The sequence below is a fragment of the Henckelia pumila genome, chromosome 3, assembly GCF_033568475.1.
Source record: "Henckelia pumila isolate YLH828 chromosome 3, ASM3356847v2, whole genome shotgun sequence".
NCBI classification, from domain to species: Eukaryota; Viridiplantae; Streptophyta; class Magnoliopsida; order Lamiales; family Gesneriaceae; genus Henckelia; species Henckelia pumila.
Genome location: NC_133122.1, coordinates 43,281,429 through 43,302,292, shown reverse-complemented (window position 1 = coordinate 43,302,292; position 20,864 = coordinate 43,281,429). Strand labels below are relative to the sequence as shown.

At 34.7% G+C, this 20,864-nt stretch overlaps 2 protein-coding genes across 2 annotated transcripts; both read right to left on the bottom strand.

The window, feature by feature from the left end:
• Positions 1-14,265: 14,265 nt before the first annotated feature.
• LOC140888581 (uncharacterized) lies at positions 14,266-14,760 on the bottom strand. The gene has a single exon (XM_073296271.1). It carries the CDS (start codon positions 14,758-14,760, stop codon positions 14,266-14,268), a length of 495 nt encoding a protein of 164 aa, XP_073152372.1.
• Positions 14,761-15,452: 692 nt separating this feature from the next.
• Positions 15,453-20,352, bottom strand: LOC140887977 (glutamate receptor 3.2-like). The gene is made up of 6 exons (XM_073295628.1): positions 19,458-20,352; positions 17,867-19,206; positions 17,515-17,792; positions 16,953-16,984; positions 16,483-16,877; positions 15,453-16,144 (listed from the first exon to the last, which is right to left on the bottom strand). Exons 1-6 carry the CDS (start codon positions 19,711-19,713, stop codon positions 15,662-15,664), a joined length of 2,784 nt encoding a protein of 927 aa, XP_073151729.1. The 5' UTR covers positions 19,714-20,352; the 3' UTR covers positions 15,453-15,661.
• Between the last annotated feature and the right edge of the window lie 512 nt (positions 20,353-20,864).

Below are 20,864 nucleotides of genomic sequence, written 5' to 3'. Positions count from 1 at the left end.
TTTGTTTTCTACTTCAGCCTTGAATTCTTTGAACCTTTCAAATGCTTCAGACTTATATTTCATTAAATATAAATACTCATACCTAGAATGATCATCAGTAAAGGTAATGAAGTAGGTGTTGCCACATTTAGTACCAATCCTAAATGGACCGCAAACATCTGTATGGATCAAATCCAACAGATTTTGACTACGCTCAGGTTTCCCTTTGAAAGGAGATTTAGTCATTTTTCCCTTTAGGCATGATTCACAAGTAGGTAGAGAGTTAATATCAGACATATCAAACATGCCCTCTCCCACTAGCTTGTTCATCCTCCTTGAGGAAATATGACCTAGCCTAGCATGCCAAAGGTTTGCTGGGTTTTGACTATCGTCCTTCCTTTTAATTGTTGTTACCGGTTTATCAACATAATTAATTGGAACGTCTTTTAATTTTAAGCTATATAGATCGTTTTCAAGTTGTCCATTTCCAATCAAACATTCATTCTTGTAAATATTGCAAATCTCATTCACAAAATTGAAAGAAAAACCATCTCTATCAAGCATAGAAATAGATATAATGTTTTTGACCAAATCCGGAACATATAAAATATCTCTCAAAAATAACTTAAAATTGTTCTGCAAAACTAAATAAATGTCTCCTATAGCTTTGGCTTCGACTCTAGAACCATTCCCGAGCCTTAGCTGGGTCTCACCCATCCTTAGCTTACGACTTCTTGTCATCACCTGCAAATCATTGCAAATGTAAGATCCACATCCGGTATCCAATACCCAAGAAGAAGTATTAAGCGAAACATTTATTTCAATGTAAAACATACCCTTTGCAGTTCGCAACTGTTCGAGGTATTCCTTGCAGTTACGTTTCCAATGACCGGGTTTCTTGCAGTAATGGCAAACGTTTTCATCTTTTATCCCAATTGAAGCCTTGGCCTTTCCCTTCTTATCTGGTACAATCTTCTTGGGCGGGGCAGAACGTTTCTTACCCTTTCCACTTGGTCGTTTCTTAGAGTTAGAAGAGGAGCCAACCAAGAGTACCGGTTTATCCTTCTTCAGTGTGACTTCATATGTGACAAGCATATTGACCATCTCTTCAAGGGTGGCCTCTATCTTGTTCATATTGAAGTTCAGCACAAAACCATCAAACGATGAAGAAAGTGATAGAAGCAACAAGTCCGCGCTAAGTTCATGCTCCAAAGTCATGTCGAGTGTTACCAACTTTTCAATGAGCCCAATCATGTGCACCCCATGCTCACGGACCAAAGTCCCATCTCGCATGCGGCTCGTCATGAGCTCTCTGACGGTGGCATACCCCTCCGACCTTGACTGAGCTCCAAAGAGTTCCTTGAGGTTCTTGTGAATGTCAGCAGCATTCACGGCATCCTCGAATCTCCTTTGAAGATCATCAGACATCGAAGCCTGCATGTAGCATTTGGCCTTGATATCATGGTCCCACCATAAATCAAGTTTGGCCAACTCTTCCGGACTTGTATTAGCCGGGGCTTCCTTCGGAGGCGGCTTCTCTAACACGTAGAAAGCTTTTTCCGAAGTAAGAATAATTTTCAACTTACGGAACCATTCCGTATAGTTTGCGCCAGTCAATTTGTTTTGTTCGAGAATTGAAAACAGTGGATTGCGTGGATTCATCGTAATATAATACTGAAAAGGAACCAGACAATAATCAGTGATTTGTTTAATTAATTTACTAAGACATAAAATATGGCGAATTTTATTTTATTAATTACACTCCCACTATTTTAACGATTTCACTACCCTCTAGTGAAAACGGGAAACTATTTTCCTTAGTGAGAACATGGAGTCCAATTGACAAATCATGATCCCGAATAATATCAGCCAACCATAATTTTCAAAAGGTAGAGCTCAATTACTTCCAAAGTAACCCCCATGTTTTTACCTCATGTCCAATAAGGGCCCAATAATATGACGCCATTTATTGTGACATGTCAAGATAACCCATCAATATTATGTTGTGATGGACGGTCGCCATGTGGATCCCCCAATAATATGAGCCAATCCCATGGGAGTTCCACCCAACTTACAACATGTGTCGATCCAATGCACAGCTTTCCGACGAACGGGCCCCCCCAATAATATGAGCCGGACCGTATCCGCGGGTAGCATCTCATACATTGATCGTTGATGGAAGGTAGAAATATTTAAACAATATTTAAATTCCCTTTTTATTAATCTTGATATCAATTTTAAATCATATTTAAAATGAGGGATTTTTAATTTTGAAAATTTGTCTCATCATGCAATTTATGTATGCTTGCGGGATTCATACAATTTAGTCTAAACATGCATACATCAATAATATCATATATTATTTAAGGATGATCGATCCCATTAACTAATCGACCCGTGGTTGCCAATCACGAGTCTAAGTCCAATCCTAGGTGATATGCAAGTATGGAATGCAATCCTATTACATTGTGCTTCCAATTTACATTTCTTCGGTCTTCATTGTCTGCTGGGCCCACCATTTCTTCAAATCTTTGTCTCCCACTAATTCTAATAAATTTACAATAAATTTCGATGACAAATATGAGATACATTTTAGGGGTGGGAACGGGCCATAAACCAGGCCCACTTTTATTACATATGACAATCATATTGGGCTATAAACCAAGCCCATTAATAAACACCAACAACAATAAGAAAAATGTAAATCACCTAACATACACCTAAAATATTGGTCATAGCAATCGATCATCCTTTATCCAATAATTAATTTAATAATTAAATAATTGGATAAACATGCAAAGGCATCATAATTTAAAAGATAAAATCATATTTTATCTTATCCATCCATAAGATCATATCTTATCATCAATTGTACCAAAATAATTAATTTTATAAAATTTAATTTAACGGATAAAATTTATAAATGTTCCAAAAATTCAAATTTATCCAAAAATCAATTTTAAAATTTTCGGACTCGAACAATTCGATCCGATGCCTCGTGAACCAATCAAAAACAATTTTCGATCGGATCAAAAATTAGAATTTCAAAAATTAAAAATTTTAATTAAAAATTAAAAATAATTTTTCCGGGCTGCCCGAGACAATCCCGGGCAGCCCGCGCCCCAAAAAGGGGCCCGGGCTGGGCAGCCCATCGCTGCCCGATTTGCCCATTAAAATTTAATTTTAAATTTTCGTTTTGTTTCAAAAACCGAGGCTTAAAAATTTTGTACAATCGATTAATTTAATCGTTTGATCTGAGCAACCTGGCTCTGATACCATTGTTGGAAAACGGTGTTCAGATCAATTAAGAATTGATATCCGGTGCAGCGGAAGTTTAAAATTTTATTTTATTATATGGAACGATTCCATATATGGGTATCAAAACTTTTACGATTAAATTTGTTCAAGTAAAAATAAAATCACAATTAAATTTTTACCTCGTCAAGCAAAGGCTTGATCGTGGACTCCAACAGAATTTAATCTGCACTTCTTGTAAATCTCGGGAACCGATGACAGTCACGATCTATCTCCGAAATTAGGTCCACGAACGAAAAACAGAAACCCTCTGATTGACTGCACTAGAAATCAATCAGAAGTTTTATGTAGAGAATAAACAGATATGATCTGTTAATTCGATTTGTAATTTTTCACAAAAATCACAAGTCGAATTTTCTCCAAAAAGGGATAGAGGATTTCGAAAATCCCCTTGAAAATTCTAGAGTGTATTTTCAAAAATTGCAATATAAAATGTGTGTGATTTTCGAACCCAACACCTCTATTTATAGATAATTTCTAGTTGTATCAGGACTCTAACTCCTTAAAGCCCACAATCCATAACTTAAGCCCAACAAGCCAAGCCTGTTGTTATAGAAATTAATATAAAATTCATCGTGACTCCGATTGATAAACTGATTTCACCAATGTGCACAGAAACCATTTCTACATCTTTTAGAGTCAACATAATTTTTTCTTAATCTGAATTCAGTGATTTCCAAAAATGCCCATCCCTATGTCATTTTAGGAAATCCCACTCCCTTTAGTTAAGAAGTCCAACTTCTCTTTCATTAAATTTAACTCTTTAAATTTAATTATCTCTACGGGGTTTTAGTAATCCATTACTTGTGTAACCCTCAATGGTTCAGGAATACAGCTAGCCGTGGGCTCACAACTCCTTGTGACTCGGAACAACAATTTCCGACTTACCCATCGAATCATGGTAAGAGCGCCTAGCAACATCGCCCCATGATTCCCTAGGTATTACTGATAGTGCCTGCAAGAACCAGTAAATTTTGGTTAGCGTACAGTACGGTCCCTTCAACCAAATATCCCGATCGAATCAACAACCATTGGTGCATCGAGAGTCGTTCGAGATTCGATAACTATGCATAACATCTTGGAGATCTATTAGTGACATCGCATGTGTTACTAGGAACACCAAGTAACCTAAAACACATCATGTACTCTGGCCAGAGATTCGTCACACTAATATCTCCTCAGATCGCATAGGATATCCACACTCGCAAGTATGTGGTGAATCCTTGACAACAAAGCATCGACTCCTATATGTGTCGTAACTGTACCCAATCCCGACACCTGATGACCCCAATAGAGTCGGTAAACGAGTCAAAATACAGTACTAGCATATAGAGTCTCAATGATGTTTCAAGTAATAAGGACTAATGGTGTACAACCAAAACCGCGAACTTTATCCACTCGATAAGTGATAACCACTTGGAAAGTTCGAATAGGGTAGTTCGATCATTCATCATATGAATATCTATTTGCATGCTTTGAACATCTCTATGTTCCATACCAATGAAACGTGGTACTCGGCATCGCAAATGCTAGTCTCAATCTCGAGCGATCCTTATACTTATTTGCGGACGGCTCAATTGACTAGGAACAGTTTAGAATATACAGTGACTATAAGATGTGTTTCATGATAGCCATCCCCATGTGCTAGCACATCTTACATACACTATAGTATATTCAAGGTCTTTATCAAAACAACAATAGTATATCATAATATAACATTATGAAGAAAGATAAAGTCAATGCCATTATAAAAGTGTAAATTATATTAAACAAAAGATTGTTTTACATAGAGTCATAAAAGCCCTTAGCCACAAGTTGGCTAACCGGGCACCCACTCTTTCAATTTCTATATGGGGACATGCAATTTTACATGCTGCGGCATTAATTCGCATCAGACCAAGTGCATATCATAAATTCTCCCCATTGCAACTTGCATTTGGTAAAAAACCAAATATCTCTCATCTAAGAATTTTTGGATGTATGGTGTATGTGCCTATTGCACCACCTCAACGATCAAAAATGGGTCTTCAAAGAAAAATCGGTATTTATATCGGTTATGATAGTCCATCAATCATTCGATATCTTGAGCCTCAGACAGGCGATGTGTTTACAGCACGCTTTGCTGATTGTCATTTTAATGAAGAAATATTCCCAGTGTTAGGGGGAGAAAAGAAACACATCGAAAAATAAATCACATGGTATGTACCATCATTGTTACATTTGGATCCAATGACCAAACAATGTGAAAAAGATGTACAGCAAATTGTACATTTGCAAAGAATAGCAAATCAAATGCCAGATGCATTTGCAGACACAAAAGGGGTGACAAAATCATATATACATGCTGTAAATGCCCCAGCTCGAATTGAAATTCCAAAGAAACAGATTGAAGACACTCATGATGTCATTAAACGCCTGAAGCGTGGAAGGCCAGTCGGTTCCAAGGATAAAAATTCTTGGAAAAGAAAAGGCATAGAGAAGCACGATGATCATAAAATAGAAAATGGTGTTCCAGAAGAAATACCTGATGATGAAAATGTTCTGTCAGAACCACAAACTGACGAGAATCGTGAAATCTCTATCAATTATATTAATACTGGAAAAATATGGAACCGAAAAGACATAGAAGATATTGATGAAATATTTTCTTATAATATGGCTTGTGACATCATAAATAAAAATGAGGATCATGAACCAAAATCTTTTGGTGAATGTAAAACTCGTCATGATTGTCAAATGAAAAGATGTCATCCAGGTTGAATTGGATTCGCTGAATAAACGTAATGTTTTTGGACCTATAGTCCTCACACCTGAAGGTGTAAAACCTGTTGGATACAAATGGGTTTTTATTCGAAAGCGAAATGAGAAAAATGAAATAGTAAGATATAAAGCTAGACTTGTTGCACAAGGTTTTTTTCAAAGGCCTGGAATTGATTATGAAGAAACATATTCTCCTGTTATGGATGCAATTACGTTTCAATATTTGATTAGTTTGGCAGTGTCTGAAAATTTGGAAATGTGTCTGATGGATGTTGTTACGGCTTACTTATACGGATCACTTGATAGTGATATATACATGAAGATCCCTGAAGGATTTAAGATTCCTGAGGCACAAAGTTCAAAACCCAGAGAATTTTATTCTGTAAAATTGCAAAGATCATTATATGGGTTGAAGCAATCTGGCCGAATGTGGTATAATTGGCTAAGTGAGCACTTGATGAAAAAGGGATATGTAAATGATTCAATATGCCCTTGTGTTTTCATCAAGAAAACAACATCCGGATGTGTAATCATTGCTGTATATGTTGATGATTTAAACATCATTGGAATGAATAAAGAAATTCAAGAAGTTATGATGTACTTGAAAGAAGAATTTGAAATGAAGGATCTTGAAAAAACCAAGTACTGTCTGGGTTTGCAAATCGAACAAAAAGAATGTGGAATTTTTGTTCGCCAGGCAAATTATACAGAAAATATCCTTAAACGTTTTAATATGGATAAATCAAATCCATTAAGTACTCCAATGGTTGTAAGATCATTAAACATAGAAAAGGATCCATTCCGTCCATGTGAGGATGATGAAGTTATTCTTGGTCCAGAAGTACCATATCTAAGTGTCATTGGTGCCCTTATGTATCTTGCAAATTGCACTAGACCTGATATATCTTTTGCTGTAAATTTATTGGCAAGATTCAGTTCATATCCAACAAAGAGGCACTGGAACGGAATTAAACATATATTCCGTTATCTACGAGAAACGACAGATTTGGGACTTTTGTACTCAAAAGACACCAATCAAAGTATCATTGGTTATGCTGATGCTGGATATTTATCTGATCCACATAAGGCACGTTCCCAAACCGGATATGTATTTACTCGTGGAGGCACCGCAATTTCTTGGCGTTCACAGAAACAAACACTCGTAACAACTTCATCAAATCACGCCGAGATTATTGCATTACATGAAGCAAGTCGTGAATGTGTGTGGTTAAAATCAATGACACAACATATCCAAACTTCTTGTGGATTATCAGTAGACAAGAAGCCTGTGACGTTGTATGAAGACAATGCTGCATGTATTTCTCAAATAAAAGAAGGATACATCAAAAGTGACAGAACCAAACATATCCCCTCAAAGTTCTTTGCCTACACTCAAGAGCTTGAGAAGAATAAACATATTGATATCTGTTACATTCAATCAAGTGAGAACTCATCAGATCTCTTCACAAAGGCACTTCCCACGACGATATTCAGAAAGCATATATACAACATTGGGATGCGTAATCTACGGAATATGTGAAGAATCACTCATATTAACATGAGGGGGAGTTTACGTGGCTGCACTCTTTTTTCCTTGCTATGGTTTTTATCTCACTGGGTTTTTCCTAGTAAGGTTTTTAACGAGACAACATAAAACACGTAATAAATACAATCATCATATGACGATCATCACAAGGGGGAGTGTTGAAAATATATTATATTATATTAGAATTGTTGAAAATTGAATTGTATTATTTTGAAAATTAGTGTGTGATGATGTAGATGATGATGATTTAATTTTTGGACTAATCTTCCATTGAGATCTATAAATAGGTCTCTCCATTTGTGTAGAAAAATACAATTTAAGAGAATAAATTTAAAGTGTGGAGTTTGAGAATATTTTGAGTTTTTGAGTTTTATAAATTTTACTTTTCACAACAAAATTAACCAAGTCTTAAGTATTAATTTATATTTTTATAGGAGTCAATGCAAGAATTTCCAGTAAAGAATAATCGAGGCCTTTTAGCTGAAAAAAGAAGGGAAAGTTAGGTTATTTATTTTTTTCTTCTGCCAACAGAGTTGTAAAAGGAGGAAATTCATCATTGTATTTTTTTCACCTACAACCAATTACTTAATTTACTGGTCCTTTTTCACTTTTTCTGTAATTAAAAGAAGGAAAGTTTCAAAAAAAAAAGAAAAAGAGGAGGAAATTTTATATGTTTTATTTTTATTTATTAGGAGGGAATATTAATATTCACTATATACTGAAAATATCTGGAATAAAATGCATCTTTAATTTTTAAATTTAAACATTATGAGAAAGATATAAATTAATCAAAATTAAATTTGTATTTTATCTCATGCATTTATTCTAATTACTCATAATTAAGTCATACGACTCATACCACTGTTTTCATGTTAGAAATTTAATATAAAAAAAATGTTTTTAAAAGTAAAAGAAAAATATTAGTTATCCACCGCGAGTTCCAGGACATATAGTTAACCATATTATAAGATAGATCATTGTATAATTTTTTTTTTTTTTTTTTTGGCTATATAACCACCCTATTTGTTGTTTTGAATCATACAAAATTGAAATTCTTTTATCATGAATTTGGATCGATAGATTTGAAAGGACGCTAGATTCTTTTTCCAGTCCCAGAATTGTAATATTGTATGAATGGAAGGAGTTGGTGTCATGACTTGTGATCATTCATAGAATATTAAGAGAGTAAAACATGCACAATGGTTATATACTATTATTTCTAGACACGAGATGTTTGCACATGCAAAAACTTTCTTATGTAAAAAAATTAAAAATTATATACGATACTTTTGGAAGGTTTTTTGATAAAATTTTTAAATGAGAGATTATTGAATTTGGATATATAAGAGTTACATAAGATTCAAATAAACTTGGTTGATGATAGATTTACGATAGTATATACTTTTTTGAATTAATAGTGATTGTTAAATGAAATGAATTAGGTAAATTTGGTAGGCAACATCAAGGTTTGTCATTAGGGCATCTCCAACCCTGTGAAGCAGGGTTTCTCTCCAACCCTGGACGCTACTTTAAAGTAGCGTCCAATGGTTTTTAACCCTGCGTCAGATTTGACGGGAGACCCCTGCGCCACATTTGGCGCAGGGGTCTTTCACTTTTTTTTTTAAATTTTTTATTGTTATTTATTATTTATATAATAAATAATTTTATTAAATTAATATAAAATAATAATAATTTAAAAATAAAATTTTAAATATTAATAATGATTTGTAATTCGAGGGCTCTTTTACTTTTGTTTTAATTTTTTTTTTTTGTTATTTTTTATTTATATAATAAATAATTTTATTAAATTTATATAAATTAATAATAATTTTAAAAAAATTTAAATATTAATAATGATTTGTAGTTATGGTATTATTTATGGAATAAATATTTTGTGTTATAATAATTAAAATATTTAATAATTTTGGAGAATATTAGACAATGTAAATAAATAATACGAATTATATGATTGAATTAAACATTCAACATAAATTTATAATAAAAATACAAATTCAAATACATAACTAAGCATTGAAACACACAACTGAAATTAAAATACAGAATCAAATACTGAATAAATGCAAAGATGATAAACCAGAAACAAACTAAATCATCAATAATTTGGAAAATCTGATCCAGAACCAGATCCTCCAATATCACCAAAATATTGGCCAAATGAGTTGCCTTCTTATTGACGACGTTCTTCTTCTCTTTTCTGCATAATTCTTGCTCGATCATTCTCAACAATTTGGCGCAGCACAGGATCTCCAATTGTGCTAACATCCATGTATAAAATTTTGTTTTCCTCTTGATGTTTAGCCAATGCTAATTGTTCTTGACGAAGTGATATTTTTTTCTGCTCATTTTGCAATGCTAGCATCCTCATCTCACGAGTATCGCTACATCCCTGTTGTAGTACACTGAGAATCTCGCGATGTCCTTCCTTCATCGAAGAAATTAATTCTGAAACATGTTCTTCTTTTTTTTTCTTTAATTTGGATTTTTTTACTCCAAGAGGTCGGTTAGAAGTGCCACCTGCATTATCATCACTACTTAAATTAATTTCAAATGAATTGATTCCTTGGGAACCTGATATCGGAGATTCTGGTCCTTGAGTATCCGACTGTGATGAATCCAAATTTGTGACTTGTTGTCTGGGTATTGCCTTCGGTGCACTGTCTTCGGCCGAGAATTTCTCCATTTCTTTCAAGATAGGCCACACATGATCAAATTTGAATCCTTTTGTAAAATTTTTATCTTGCATCATCAAATCTTTTGCGCGGTTCAACTGCACATAATATCCAACTCGTATAAATTAACGTATAATATCCAGTGCTATTTAAATAAAAAATACTTACAATATCTTCTTCAGATGCGCCACTTGGGTTGAGTTTCTCAATAATACTAACACAACCACATAACTTTCTAACTGCCCGAAGGATAACTTGCATGCGACATTGCATTGATCTTTTATTGCGTTCTTGCATTCTCTCTGATTTGCCAACATTGTAAGCTTCTTCAATGCGACTCCAAAACCGCTCTTTTGATTGATTTATACCGATGATAGGATTTTGTGACACGTCAAGATAAACATGACACAACAATTTATCTTCTTCAATAGCATAATTTGTTGATCGGATACTAGAATCCATCGAGAGACTATGAACACATAGATTATTTGATTGAAGTTGTATTGTTTGATGTTAACCAAACACATATGATCTATTAATAGTAAAATATGTATCACCTACCACACATCTCACCTACCACCCCACTTCACCTAACACTCACCTCACCTACCCCTCACCTCACCTCACCTACCCCTCACTCACCTACCTCCTCACCTAACACTAATATCACCTAACTCTTTTGCATCACCTACCTCATTCACCTCACACCATACCACTATATAAGCTCGCGATATCTCATATTTTCATACAACTATTATATCGATTCACTCTAAATTTAAATGAGTACATCTTTTATCAATAATGCAATGTACTCTAGCTCATCGTCTGACAATGAGGATGATATTCTATTTTCGGATAATAGAATGGTAGTACAGAGTACTATACTTCGAGAAAGAGATTTAGTTGCTGCCTACGTGATCCAACAAGACCAAAAAGTCACACATGGAGGGTCAATTCCAGGTCACATATTAATCCGACGTGACCGAGAAATTGCTGATCAAAGTTTGTTCAACGATTATTTTTTCGAGAATCCAGTATATAATGAAGCAATGTTCAGACGACGATTTCGAATGTCTCAAAATATGTTCCTCCGGATAGTGGACGCAGTAAAAAATCATGATACTTACTTCGTACAACGAAGTGATAATGTCGGACGGCTCGGGTTATCGACTAATCAAAAAGCTACAGCTCCATTGAGAATGTTAGCATATGTCTTACCTGCTGACTGATGAATACATCCAAATAGGTGAATCTACTGCAATTCAGTGTATGAAACGTTTTTGTCAGGCTATAGTGAACGTTTTTTCAGAGCAGTACTTGAGATCGCCTACTGCCAATGATGTTGCCAGACTTCTCTATATTGGAAAACAAAGAGGTTTTCCTGAAATGTTGGGAAGTCTCGACTGTATGCATTGGAAGTGGAAAAATTATCCCACTGCTTGGGCTGGACAATATGCAGGCCGTAGTGGTTCTCCAACAATAATTTTAGAAGCTGTGGCTGATTACGATCTTTGGATATGGCATGCATATTTTGGTATGTCTGGCTCCAATAATGATATAAATGTTTTAGAGTAATCCAGTCTATTTTCTAATCTTGCAGATGGAATTGCTCCCCCAGCTCACTATACTATTGGAGGCAAAGAATATGAAACTGGGTATTATTTAGCTGATGGTATCTATCCTAAATGGTCAACTATTGTACAAACTATCTATGATCCACGTGGTCCAAAGAAGCAGTATTTTGCGATGAAACAAGAGTCGTGCAGAAAAGATGTGGAGCGTGCATTTGGCGTTTTTCAATCACGGTTTGCGATTGTGGCATCTCCAGCACGTGGTTGGAAGAAAAATCATTTGCATGATATAATGAAATCATGTATTATAATGCACAATATGATCATTGAAGATGAACGAGATCTCAGTGCACCAATTCAAGATGCGAGGGAAACACCAACTCCAGTTGTAGAAATTGCTGCCAATGATCATGTCAGATTTCAAGAATTTCTCGGTCGCTATAAAAAAAATAAAAAACAAAGACGCCCATTATGCATTACGAAATGCTTTAATTGACTATTTATGGGACGAATATGGTCATTCAAATATTTGAATTGTATTGTTTTGTTTAAATTTATATCATGTACTTTTATTTTATTTCATCATTTGGAATAAATTATGTTTAATTTCTTATAATATATTATTATAATAATTCAAAATTAATATATATATTATTTTAGTAATATTATTTTTATTATTAATATTATAATATTAATATAATTAATTAATGAAAATTTTTAAATATATATGTTTATAAATAATAAAAAGTAATCTAAAAAAGTAAAGTAAAAAGAATATTCCGAGAATATTCTTTTTAGAGTAAGATTTGAAGTAAGTGGGTTGGAGATGAATGTTATATTTGGTGCAGAAATTGCACTATTTTAGAGTAGAACTGCTTTAAAATGAAGTTTTGAATTGGAGATGGTCTTAGTATAAATAAAGTCTCACGTTTAAAGATATAGTATAGATTTATATTTAAAATTTTTAGTTTGGAGTCATCCATTTGATCCGGGCCGGTCCCTTATAATGTGTTCGATGATTACATTAAGGAAACTCGGATTGTAGAATTTGAATTATTTAAATATGTATTTATCTTGATTCAAAAAAAATGTATTTATCTATTTAAAATGAAATTTAATGTATAAAGTATGAACGCATGATTAGTACGTACTACCATTTTTCGTGAAAAATATAAATGAAATAATTCAACAATTATTTTATATAAGCTATCGATATTTTTTATTAACTATATATACTTATATTCCTACATGATACATATAGTCATATACTAACGAGGATTACTGTATTCGAATCAATAGCCTCCTTAATTGGGATATCTAGTAATAAATAAATTGATCCGCTGTTTTTTCAAAAAAAAAAAATAATAATAATCGTTGATTTTTTAAAAGATTTGTAAATTGAAATGATAAAAATCTACCTGCAATTGATTAATTCTGCATACATCAGAAAAAAAAAAAATCGCTTTTCAAATTCTATCTTCATATTGTATTTTAAAAATATTTTAAATTTTTAGTTACTCACATCCAAATTATCCGGGAAGTGTCCCAATCGATATCTAGTTGTTGGGAGATTTCATCCAAAAAAATCCCTAAAATAAAAACCTTCCATATATAATAATAAATAAACACACACTCGACAAAGCCTATAAATAGCACATCCCCGAACCATGCATAAAATTTCACACTCGCACATTCGACAAGAAAATTAAGCATTGGAAGATGATGTATTTTCAGCAAGGAGACCGTGTGGAAGTCGCAAGCAAAGAGGATGGGTTCGTGGGTTCCTACTACAAGGCCACGGTCGTCGCGCCGATTCCGAGACACAACCAATACGTGGTGAAGTACAAAACCCTCGTTGAAGATCATGATATGTACACGCCACTTCGAGAGGTTGCCGACGCCACCGAAGTCCGGCCACGGTCCCCGTGTTGTACAAGGCCAAATTCAGCCTCGGCGATCGTGTCGATGCTTTCGATAACAACGGATGGTGGGTAGGGACCATGAGCGGAGCGGATCTCAATGAAGGAAAGTATTATGTTTACTTTGAGATTTTCGGGGTGGAGATTGGCTACGATGCGAAGAAATTGAGAGTTCATCAAGATTGGAACAATGGAAGATGGAAGAATATGTCTGCCCTTTCAACTTGAAGCTGGATTCCACTTTTTTACTTCTAAATTTGTTTAAACTTTTTTTCTTTATAATGTCAATCGGTGTGTTTAGTACGTACTTTTATGTTACATACCTTTTGTTATTAATAATAATAATTTGATTGTTGTTATGAATTTAATTTGCCATATATATAATATTGATCATTCCATTAAAAATAGTATATTCAGTACTCCAATGTGGGTTCCTCAAAATTTTTTTTTTTTTTTTTTTTGAAAGGGAAAGATTAGATTCAATATCAGAAAGGTCGATCAAATATTACAGTTTTTTTCAAAAAGATAGGAATAGCATCCTTAAACAAGATATTACATTTAAGCTGTAAACATCTAGAAGCTAATAGATGGGCAACTTGATTAATCTTTCTCGAACAATGAATGATCGAAGCATCAACAGAGTTTGAACAAGCTGTTTGTATTTCTTGCGCAACCGGATCATCCTGAGCAAAAGGATTAAAAGATTGAATGGATTTTATCACTGTCAACGCATCAGATTCAACAATCCAATGAGATTCTTGGAACTGGATAGCCATACGCACACCTTCCTTAACAGCTAACAATTCAGCAAAATGAGGAGAGAAATTTTCGGAAAGATATTTAGCAATCGCAAATAAAATATTACCCTCGTGATCACGTCCCACAATGCCAATCGCAAAATAATCCATAGATTCAACAACTGATGCATCAACATTCACTTTAATAGAACCAACTGGAGGAGGAGCCCAAACATGAGTCATAAGAACCCGATCTCGAAAGCCGATATGTGAAGATGAAGCTTTCCTCAAAATTCTCTCTCGACGAATGTATTTAATTAGATTTGACCAATTATTTTGTTAAGGAATGATGACGAATTTTTTCCTAGCTTATTCTAAAATTATTGTTCTTATATGAATTTTCATTAATCATAATCACAAGAAAAGTATAATTTGTATCGCTAAATATTATTACGATATAAAGATTGGAACAATGGAAGATGGAAGAATATGTCTGCCCTTTAATTTTTATTTTTATTACAACTTCTCGTTTTGATTAACTTTGTTTTTAATGTTAATTGATCATTTGTTTAAGTTATAGCTAGCACTTTTATGTTGCAAAGTTTTTGTTATTAATTTGATTGTTGTTGTGGATTTTGTCTTATTGAAATAGTACGTTGTTGTAGCAATATATATATATATATATATATATATATATATATATATATATTTCTAATTGTTTTATGAATGCCATTTTATTTAAATTTAAACTGCCTTGAATGATAAGGTAAGAAAATTATTTGTTATGATTTTTGTGTCATCAGTTTCTTAAAAAAACGAGTCAATCTTTCTTAATGTCTCAATGAACAACCTTCTATCATCTATGAATTATCACAACCACATTTTTTAAAAAAACTAAAAATAAAAATTGTAAAATTTTTGCTTTCGACCCCCAATCAGCAAATGTTTTCTAACTTACTTATCGCAAATCCTGATATATATTCACATGTTATGTTAAAGCAAGTAAGCAACAGACACCCTATACAGATAAACAAGGCAGTAATAACAAGATCAATATATAATATATATAGTGACAAAACGTTTTCTTTTCTTTCTCCCCTAGGCTCAGCAAGAAATCCTGGATGCATTTGATTGCGAATATCATTCAAGGAGAGTATGTATCGCCATCACACCTCTCCGGAAAACCGCTTGGCTTGTTATTTTCGATTCCATTCGAATGTTGAATCTCTGCACTTCCCCTGGATGGTCCTCCCATGTCCTTTCTTTTCAACTTGTTTTTACATTCCTCTTCCTTTTCATCCGCGAAAGATAGAAACCTTTGGATTCGTAGGGACCGTGAACTGCTATGCATAGAGGGTTCTGATTCATGAGGCAAATATCGCTTGAACTTGTTCACGATCGAGCAACAATGTAAAAGAAGTGCTACAAAGCATACTATTCCGCATATGATGAAAATTCCCGAGAAGCTCTGTAGTTGAAAATGATCAGGATCTTGATCAGAACTTTGTAGGCCACAAGCTCTTCTATTCAGCCATTGGTCATGTATCTTTCGAAGTTCGCCCTTCTCTGATAAAGTTAAGATGGCGGTTGACAAGTCGATGGCTAATGGGGAGTTCCTTGGAAATGCCTAGAAAAATTGGATTAACAAAGGTTATCTCGTATCCAAGAAAAGACAGGTAAGTAAAAGAACGAAAAAGTAGGGGGAAATCAATCCCTAGAACTTTGCAGCAAGGAAATGTAAAATTCCATCCAAACAAGTCATGAAGAAGTTCATTCTGTCACTACTATTTCGTATCTATTCTCGCTTCATGGAACTGTTAAACCATATTGTTCGAGAAATTTGTTAATTCAATCTTACAAAATGACGTGGGACACGATCATTACACCCTGTGATGACAGTACACAACGATCGAGTGTGACAACTAAGATTTTCCATGTTTGTGTACGTAGTTCAGAGATACTTACAAATCCCCATCCACTTTTTGTGAATTCTCGTCCCACGACTTGGAACTTGCAGAAGTTTGAGAGAAAGAAATCCACATACGGACGCTCATCTACAACAGCAGCAACTCTTCCAGTGCTTAATGCATCCGCATATTCTTCGGGTGAGCCAAGTGGAACAAGCCTAGATTTAGCAATGTTGAGGTTTTCTCTAAGATAATTTTCAACGAAGGATCCAACTTGGAATCCAATATGATAATTGCTTGTGATCAAGGACTCGATTCCTCTAATGGATGGAGTCAGCTGTTGAATGGTCAGGATCGAAGTTAAGCTAGCAGTGTAGCTTGACGTGATTATTAAAACCACGAAAAGCCAGATTATTAGAATCATTCGACCAAGTGTGCTCACTGGTTTTTGTCCTGAAATATAAATAATGTCTGAGTTAGTACAGTTTCCACCTCAAAGACACCGGTCTTAAATGATGGGGTACCTACTATGAGAAAAGAACATGGTTGAGAAGCCAAACCTGCGAGGTGAAAAACCAGACATTAATATGTTGCAGCACTATACCTTGATTTGTTGACGCATTATGCCCGTAATATCGGGTCACAGTGCCCAAAGTTAGAGTAGAAAATTATGGCACAACTCAAATATTTTGATCAGGTGCCTTAACCCTTGCCTGAGGTAGCATCAAAAGCTAAAGCCTGCAACGTAACCATTAAAGGCGCAAGGGACACCAATGCGCCAAAATATGTTGGAGCTGAGACACTAGGCGAGGCATGCACATTATAAGGGTGAAGCACATTGAAAGAAAAAAATATGAAAAAATGAAATATATCGAACAAGCTACCAATTTTTTATATACTCAGGAAGTTAAGCACGGTAGTCAGTATCTAGGCTCACTTTTGACAACTATGCTGATGATACCGATGCTATTCAAATCTTTTAGACAATGAAACAAATCATGTCAAATTTCCATCGATACATCGTATATGAAGCCACACGGTACAACAGGACAATTACTGCCACCTAGCTACTATGTACTATACCACTTACCACAAAATTGTGATTATCTGTTTCTTGGGTGGACCACGAAAGTCGTCATTCAATCTGTGTTCAAGAATCCAAACCACTATCGCAATAATAAGGAAAAATGATGCTGTGACAAGCCACATTAACAAAGTAAATGGTTGCATAAAAGTCCAAGCACTAGATTTCAACTTCTTGACGGGTGTCAAGACAACTAATCCGGACTCTATATAAGGCTGAGTGAAGTCCACAACCTTTGTACGGCTGGTTACGATAGCAATGTCACCAACAACTGCATCAAAAACCTGAGAAGTCTAATCATGTCAGAGTAAACAAAATCTTTTGTTAATCCCACATTATATTAGCAACACATACTCACATTTAATGTGATCCCGTTCACAAGATCTGAGTAGCTCGGATTCTTGTGTCCATCTCCGTACAAGATGAACTCATGAGGTACCGCATATGGAAGTAATTTTATGGCTGCAAGAAATACGTCGATGCAATATCCGTGGATCTCATTTGCATTTTCATCCTTCAAAACAAAAGCTTTGAAACCTACCCTGTTCGGAATTCCGATTCTTAATTGCCTTCCATTGTGTGGAAAAACCCAACCCCGTGGCTTCACTGTTGTTTCTCCTGGCCATGTTACATTGTACAATTGTTGGTTTGAACTTGAACGATTAGGTTCTTTGGAGTACAAACTTTCCGGTGGCACAACAGAAAGCCCAGAGTAGTTAGACCAGTAGCCAATTTGCTTGTAATTCCTCCCATTCACATTGAGTATGTCAAAAGATGAAAGTATCACATGTTTATCTGAATCAAATGCAATTTGTCCAGTTAAACCATTCATGTTGGCCTGTAGTATGTTGCTAAGCAGCTGTTCCCCTTGGATAAACTTGCTTACGGAACCAAGATCCGATGTCCCTCCCCCCACACCATTCAAATTTGAGTGATTGGTGAAGGAAATTGTTCCACCATGGTCCAGCAATGCTTTGACAGCTTTAGCAATAATCCAGACAGTATCATATGCATATAAGCCATAAGGGTTCAACCCAATGGAGCCATTGCTTAGTTTGTTCCAACGGGCCACGAAGGCACTTTTCTTCTCAGAATCTGGGGTGTGGGGCCGAACTGTAAGAACCCCTTGAATAGTTTTCAAACTTTCAGTCGAAAGTCCTTCCGAATCTAATACAGTAGACAACCAAGCAGTACTAATCCAAACATATCCACTCTCCATCATGTCAAGTTCTCGAGCCACATCAAATATCCTAAGCCCAATCACAGCAAACGAGTGTACCACAATCACTCGGGATTCCATTGATCTTACCTTAGCCAATTCATTTGTAATTTCATCACGAGTAGCTAAGGTTTCAGGAGAAAGAACTGCTTTATAAGAGATTCTACAACGTCTCTCGAAAAGCTTATCCCCTAAAGCAATTATGCTTCCCCGGCTTTGCTCGTCATCAGTGTAAATAGCGATAACCTCTTGATAACCAAAATAACTTATCATATCAGCTATGGCCGTCATTTGGAAAAAGTCATTAGGCGCTGTTTGGATGAAGTAAGGATATTGAAGAGACGAAAGACTAGGATCCAATGCCGTAAAAGACAGCAACGGGACATGAAGTTCTTTTGCCAGCTGTGACAGGATATGAGCCATTCCAGAGCTCTGTGGTCCTATAATCGCTACTATATCCTTCTTCATATATTGCAATCCTGGGTATTTCGAAGGAGATTGAATCAAGTATTGGGATCAACAAGTCTATGCAATGTCGAAAAAATTTGACTATAACCCCACCCTCCATCTCAATAGAACTATTATATTTATACGTAAACTATCTAGAAAGCAACTTCCACACACTATAAATTTTTTCTAGTTTATGCAAACTTCCCAATACCAAATGCAACAAAATACGAACATAAAAAATATCATATACAATTTTTTAAGAAAGGATCACATGGAGTACCTCCCATGATGCTTAAAAAGCTACTTTGATTTGCATCATGAGTGGAAAGAACTAGTTTGCTCCTGCCCAAAATCCTAGCATCAGAATTCACATCTTCAACAGCAGCTTTCATTGCAATCTTTGCCACCCTCCCGTTGATCGTACCAAACGAAAAAATGGCCCCAATTTTCACAAACTTTGGCCCTATTTCTGCCGAAATCCCCCCAGTTAAATGCACACACAAAAGCAACACTACCCACGAGAAATTCAAATCCATGCTGCTTTCAGATTATGAACCCACAAAATGCATAAACTAAATATACTTTAAAGGTTATACAAACACCCAAAATTAGTGATCAAGATCAAGAAAATGCTACTAAAGGCTCTCAAAATAAAAGAAAGTACCGAACTTTGTATGGGTTTTCAAGATAAACAGTTAAATCTCATATAAAACAAGCCCAAGAAAACTTGAACTCTCTCCCATGGAACAGAACATAATTACAAATAAAATAAAATAAAATAAAAATCTCGAAGAAGGGCCACAGCACAAGTTACTCATCAAGAAGCAACAAATCCCGTGGAAAACACTTTTTTGAAAAATTGTACGTGAGAATATCCTTCTCAAAAGTTGAATACAAAGGCATAAAAAGGTGAAATTTAGTTCACTAGTTTTCAAAAAACGATTTTCCATGTACTTATATCTAAAGATGAAAAAGATATGTAACATCCCATGTTGATCAAAAGGACTGGAAGTGGAGTAATGTCGAAATGATGAAACGAGATGAAATCATGAAAAGAAAATCAAGAAAGTGACGTTCAGAAGTGACAAAGATTGAATCGCCTAGAACATCGCACTATCGTATGAGGTGTGTGTTAGTGCGTTCGTGAAGACAAATACACATAATGAATTGGTTTGTTGTTGACTTGTTGCTTCACTTTCCTCGCCACTTCCATTGATACAAAAAGAGTGGAGTGACCATGGGTAATGCAGTTTGCAGACTATTGCGTTAGTTTGTAGATTTACTCAGTCCACATGAAGATAGCAATTGCGGTTTCCCACGTCACAAAAAAAAAAAAGAGTGAAGTGGAGTGGAGTGACCTTTTTATATTCTATAAAAAAAAATCCCATTGAAAAGGATATATATTTTCTTTCAAAGAAACTCAAAAAAGATTATGTATTGCACAAAAACAAAAGAAAAAAAATTGACGAAGCCCATTTGATAAAATGTCCTTCATAATAAAAATTTATAATTGTATTAAAGTCTTACTATTAATATAAATTGAATGGAGAACAAATAAGTTTGTATATGAAAACGAATGCAAGTGACTACTTCAAAAGTGAAAAATAATCTAATAAAAGCTTAGTGATTATATTATCATATTATTATAATTAATTTCAATATAGATATTTTTAGGAGGTTATTTTTA

What these genes read in the sequence shown, in the direction of transcription:
- LOC140888581 (XM_073296271.1), bottom strand. Translation starts at nt 14,760, where the DNA reads ATGACTCATGTTTGGGCTCCTCCTCCAGTTGGTTCTATTAAAGTGAAT.
- LOC140887977 (XM_073295628.1), bottom strand. Translation starts at nt 19,713, where the DNA reads ATGGATTTGAATTTCTCGTGGGTAGTGTTGCTTTTGTGTGTGCATTTA. An exon ending in CTTTTTAAGCATCATGGGAG is followed by an intron (nt 19,207 to 19,457) that starts GTACTCCATGTG and finishes CGAAATACCCAG; the next exon opens with GATTGCAATATATGAAGAAG. An exon ending in CAAAAAGTGGATGGGGATTT is followed by an intron (nt 16,145 to 16,482) that starts GTAAGTATCTCT and finishes CAATTTTTCTAG; the next exon opens with GCATTTCCAAGGAACTCCCC.